The sequence below is a fragment of the Sander vitreus genome, chromosome 10 (genome assembly GCF_031162955.1).
Source record: "Sander vitreus isolate 19-12246 chromosome 10, sanVit1, whole genome shotgun sequence".
NCBI lineage: Eukaryota > Metazoa > Chordata > Actinopteri > Perciformes > Percidae > Sander > Sander vitreus.
In genome coordinates, this window is record NC_135864.1 from 1556836 (window position 1) to 1563232 (window position 6397).

General features: G+C 39.2%; 1 protein-coding gene across 1 annotated transcript in view; it reads left to right on the forward strand.

The window, feature by feature from the left end:
• The first annotated feature begins 460 nt into the window (after positions 1 to 460).
• The window catches only part of emx3 (empty spiracles homeobox 3), a 25160-nt gene continuing 19223 nt past the window's right edge, over positions 461 to 6397 (forward strand). Inside the window, exon 1 of the mRNA XM_078260000.1 lies at positions 461 to 1237. Within this exon, the coding sequence (XP_078116126.1) occupies positions 880 to 1237 (358 nt within the window). The 5' untranslated portion in view covers positions 461 to 879. The remainder of the gene's footprint in view (positions 1238 to 6397) is intronic.

The following is a 6397-nucleotide window of genomic DNA, read 5'->3' on the forward strand; positions in this document are numbered from 1 at the left end:
ACACACACACACACACACACATACACACACACAACAATTCAAACACTTTAAAGCAGTTGAAATCATACATTAAAGAGAAAATAAAAACAGGTATGAAATATTGTCAGTAAAGGCCGACGTGTCTGAAATGTTGCATATTTGAAGTTTTTTTCCAATAAAGTTGTGAATAATAATCTTCATTTTCCTAATTACACTGTCAGTCATCTTCATCGTCATCATCACTTCTTTCCACCTTCTTCCTCAGTCGATTAACAAAATGGCCGTCGGAACGGTTGCCTCTGCTCTGCGCATGCTCAGCGCACCTCTGCAAGGAGGGCAGGTATCTCTTTTTCTCTCTCTCTCTCTCTCTCTCTCTCTCTCTCTCGCTCTCTCTCTCTCTCTCGCTCTCTCTCTCTCTCTCTCTCTGTGTGTGTGTGTGCGTGTGTTTGACAGCCAGAGACAGACACTCCCAGCTCACGCCTTCAGCCTGCAGCACGCGGCGGCAGTTGGAGGAGACACCGACTCATCAGAGCCCGCAGCCCGGCCGCCCTCTGCCCAAATCCGGCTGCATTCTGGAGGATCTGCGCTGCACTTTCCCGGAGATTTAACACCACTTTTATTGGGTTGTTTTTGTTTTTTACACCCATGCACGCGTTTACACAGGTCCAAGAAGACTCAGGTGTGAACACAGGTGTGAGGAAACTTTAGCCGCTTCCAGGTGCAGAATTATTTTTGGGGATTTCTGACGTTTTTGTGAATAGTTTTGTCTCTTTTGGGAGTTATGGAGAAACTGGGAATCTGAGCGACCCAAAAGTCCGCGGAACTGGACTAAACTGGCCGCCGATTGGTCCACATCTTCCCCATCTTCCGCCCCGGTGTAGCTCCCGGTGCTTCGGTACAATGTTCCACCACAGCAACACCAAGAAATGTTTCACCATAGAGTCTCTGGTGGGGAAGGAGGCGAGCAGACACGGCGGCGGCGGCGGATGCGGCGGCGGCTCCGGGGACGAGCCCATCCGGCCCACGGCGCTCCGGTTCCCGGAGTCCCTGCACCCCACTGCCGTCTTCGGCTCGTGCTTCCAGGGCAGCGGCGGGCGGACTTTGTACTCCGCGGGGCCGGACATGGTGCTCCAGGAGGCCGGGGCGCACGGGCTGCAGATGCCGCCGCAGAGCTTCTTCAGCCCGCAGCACCGGGACGCGCTCAGCTTCTACCCCTGGGTCCTGCGGAACCGGTACCTGCACGGACACCGCTTCCAAGGTGAGCACTTTAGCATACAGTATAGTAATATTTGTGCCTCATTCTTGCGCATGTGATGGCAATTTTTGAGCACCGAAAAAATATTTTTTCTAAGCACATACATTATGACAAGACATTTACAATCTCTGAATGTATTAAGTTAACGATCACTAAAAGCGTTGGATGCTTTAGGAGAATGCTGGGAGTTAATGAACACGACGACCTGATCACAGGACTGAAATCAGTACTGCAAAATGCATTTTTTACTTCATAATATTTATATATTTCACAGTTTTCACCGCGAAGGTTTGTGGAAGATTTCTACGTTTTTTGGCGAAAGGTTTACGCTTAAAAAATAAAATAAAAAATAATATAAATAATAATATGCAATTACATATATTTTCAAACGTTAATCATCTATATATATATATATATATATATATATATATATATATATATATATATATATATATATATATATATATATATAAATAGGCCTATATATTTCAGAGGTCCCCCCAAGGTTTGTGGAAGATTAAGACGTTTTGGAGAAATGTTTTAGGCGTCAAAACCTCCAGAAAATATCACGTTTAAAAAAAATAAATAAAAAAAAATGATATTTCATATTGCCTAATTTTGGACCAGACAGAACAAGGAACATTTAGGCTAGAAAAAAAAACAAAAAAAACATGTCGCAGTAAAATATTGTGCTCCTATAAAGGCTTGTGGGAGATTTAGACGTTTTGGAGAAATAATTACGCGTCAGAAACTCCAGAAAATGTCACGTTAAAAAAAACTAAAAACAAAAATGTCATTTCACAATATTTGGGCCCAGAGAAGAGAGGGACAAAGCAGAGCAGACAGGCCTGGCGGTTCATTTAGTTAGATGTGATGCCGTTTTGGCGACAAAGACTCCAGAAAATGTCCCGTTTTTCCAAAAAATAAATGGTATTTCACATCATTTTGGAGCGTTATATGTTTCTGTTTCTGAAAGGTTGATAGAGGAGATACTTCTGTTCTTTCTACCTGTGAACGTGCACATTCCCCTCAGTTCATAACGTGCTGTCTCTGATCCCAAACAGCTTCTGGAGACATCCGATGCTGTTTGACTTCATGCATTATGTGCATTGTTTTGGCTGTTGAACCCAACGTTACGCCCATTGCTTTATAATATTATTATATATTAACCCTCATGTCCCGTTTTCAAAAGTTTCTATCTCAAACATTTGGGTTTCTTTTAACCAAATTGCCCAAAAATCCCACTGATGGTTCCATACACGGCTGTGATTACCCATCAACATACGTTCTTCTGACCGTAACTATTAGTCAAAATAACTCATAATTCCTGTTTGTTTTTTTAAGTTATAATTTAATATAAATGAGGTGTATTGACCATGGATTAAAAAAAGTGACAAAAACAGTTATGTACATTTTGGGCAGTGGTGGCCTGGGGGTTAAGGAAGCGAGTTTGGGACCGGGAGGTCGCCGGTTCAATCCCCCGACCGGCAGGATGAAATCAGGGTGGGGAAAGTGAAAGAGCAGCGATTGTTCCTCCGTCGTTACCACCACTGAGGTGCCCTTGAGCAAGGCCCCTTAACCCACAACCTCTCCAGGAGAGCTGCTCAGTGGCCAGCAGGTGTGTGTGTGTGTGCGTATCCCACTGCTGCAGCTGAGGTGCTGTTTACTTTTTTGTCGACGTTTCATTTTTTTTTTAAATACATATGTTTAGTTTTTCTACGATGGTTTTGTTGATTTCTGATGGTTTTTTCCAGCTTTTTTGTGATTTTTTTTGGACATTTTGTCGATTGTTTTTCATGCATATGCAACGTAATATATTGATCAAACAGTACATTTATTTCAAAATTGAAAATGTTATGCAAAATTATGTGAAACTGCATTTATTTAATAAAAAAACAAGACATTTTCTTGAGTTTAGGAGCTGAAATTTTCCCCCAAAAAGGTGAATGTGGAGCTGTGTGAATGTGCCAGGATAAAAAATAATAATAATAATAATAATAAGTGTAAACCTATAGTGGTACTTAGTTGGAATGAGGATGGCTAAGAAGATCTAACACAACATTGGGTGATAATGAAGACGTTATGTTTTATGAACAGGAGGACATAATATGTCAGAGTTTTTCTGGAAGGTTTTTGGACGATGTAGACGTGGACGGAGTTTCTAGTTGTAATAATGTAAATAAAAGTAAAATTTCACATCATTTGGGAGCGTTATGTTTGTGTCTGTGAAAGGTTGGATGGAGGAGATTAGAGAGGAACGCTGCAGCTGAAACTGGGGAACAGCTCCGGTCTGAGGGACGGAGGCCGGGCGGCTCAGACACTTACAGCCCGGGACTTTTAGGAAAAATTTCAGCTCCTAAACTCAAGAAAATGTGACGTTTTTTAAATAAAATAAATGCAGTTTCTCACCGTTTTGGACCAGACGAGAAAGAAACAGTCACATGACGGTTGATTTAGTTTAGTTTTGATGCTGAGTTTTCTCCTAAATGTTTGTGGAAGATTTCGGCGTCTAAAACTCAAGAAAATGTCTTTTTCTTTTATTAAATAAATGCAGTTTCACATAATTTTGCATAACATTTTCAATTTTGAAATAAATGTACTGTTTGATCAATATATTACGTTGTATATGCATGAAAAACAATCGACAAAAAAGCTGTCAAAAAACCATCGGAAATCAACAAAACCATCGAAGAAAAACTAAACATATGTATTTAAAAAAAACTGAAACGTCGACAAAACAAGTAAACAGCACCTCAGCTGCAGCAGTGGGATACGCACACACACACACACACACACACACACACACACACACACACACACACACACACACACACACACACAGAGACACACACAGAGACACACACACACACACACACACACACACACACACACACACACACAGAGACACACACACACAGAGACACACACACACACACACACACACACACACAGAGACACACACACACACACACACACACACACACACACAGAGACACACACACCCTATACTATACACACACTAACAGAGATGGGTTGAGTCAAGAAGACCAGACATTAACACACACACACACACACACACACACACACACACACACACACACACACACACACACACACACCACACACACACACACACACACACACACACACACACACACACACACACACACACACACACACACACACACACACACCACACACACACCACACACACACACACACACACACACACACACACACACACAGACAGAGACACACACACACACACACAAAATGCTATTTCACATCATTTAAATAAAAGTATAACATTTTCTATTTTGAAATAAATGTACTATTGATCAATATATCATTAGGTAGGTTGAATGTGGGTGAAAAAAAAATGATTATCAGATAAACATCGAAAAAAATCAACAAAAACGTCGAAAAAAAATGGTTCGAAAATCTACGAAAACATAAAAAAAATAAAAAAATAAAAAATAAAAAAAAATAAAAAAAACATCCGTTAAACAACGGTGGAAAAATTGTCAAAAACACTGAAAAAACCCTGAAAGAATTGCAAAAATACGACAAATAAATAATTCAGATGAGAAACTTTTCGGCGAAAGATTTTGGCGCCAAAAAGACAAAAAATGTAATATCAGATAATTTTGGATGAGTCAGAAGAAAGGAGTGATGGGAGGAGAGACGTTTTCTCAGGACACGTTACCATCTTCAGGGCTCCAAAACTCTTCAAACTGTCACGTTTTTCAAGAGAAAAAACACAGTTTGAAATGTCGGAAAAGCGACAAAAAAGCCAAAAACATGAAACAAAAACATTGTTAAAAAAAATGTCGGAGACAGCGACAAAAACTTGGAAAAAACATTTTAAAGAAGGAAAGAAGGGAACAATATGACGACACAAAAGCTACAAAAACATTGTAGAAACACGCCCCAAAATGTCGAAAAAAAGACGTTTAAAGAAGGAAAGAAGGCGACGATATGTCGACACAAAAGCTACAAAAAGATTGTAAAAAAATGTCCAAAAAGATTGTAAAAAAATGTCCACAAAGATTGTAAAAAAATTTCCACAAAGATTGTAAAAAAATGTCCAAAATGTTGTAAAAAAAGTGACAAAAATGTTGTAAAAAACAGTTTAAAGAAGGAAGGAAGGGAACAATATGTCGACACAAAAGCTACAAAAACCCGCGAAATAAGCACCAAAGACGCTGTAAAATAAACGCCAAAATGTTAAAAAAGCGAAAAAAACATTTGGATAAAAATGACAGTTTAAAGAAGGAAAGGAAGGCGACGATATGTCGACAAAAAGCTACAAAAAGATCGTAAAAAAATGTCCAAAAAACGTAAAAAAACGCCTAAAATGTCGGAAAAGGGACAAAAGGTTGTAAAAAAAAAAAGACAGTTTAAAGAAGGAAGGAAGGCGAACAATACGTCAACACAAAATCTACAAAAACCCGCGAAATAAGCACCAAAGACGCTGTAAAATAAACGCCAAAATGTTAAAAAAGCGAAAAAAACATTTGGATATAAATGACAGTTTAAAGAAGGAAGGAAGGCGACGATATGTCGACACAAAAGTAACCAAAACATGGTACAAAACCCCGCCCAAAATGTTGAAAAAAAGCTACAAAAACTCAGAAAAAAGCCTCAAAAACGTAAAAAAACGCCTAAAATGTTAAAAAAGCAAAAAAAAACATTTGGATAAAAAAGACAGTTTAAAGAAGGAAGGAAGGGAACAATATGTCGACACAAAAGCTACAAAAACCCGCGAAATAAGCACCAAAGACGCTGTAAAAAAAACGCCAAAATGTTAAAAAAGCAAAAAAAACATTTGGATAAAAAAAACAGTTTAAAGAAGGAAGGAAGGCGGCGATATGTCGACACAAAAGCTACAAAAACTCAGAAAAAAGCCACAAAAACGTAAAAAAAACGCCTAAAATGTCGGAAAACGGACGAAAGGTTGTAAAAAAAAAAAGACGTTGAAAGAAAGAAGGCGACGATCTGTCGATGAAAAGCGAAATGTCGAGTAAACGACAAAAAAATGAGAAAGAAAAAATTCCAAAATGTGCCAACCTCCGTGGTCGGAGCACAAATGATGTAATCGGAAATGTCAACAACAACAACAACAACAACAACAACCCCGAATCCCGTTCTTATATATATAAA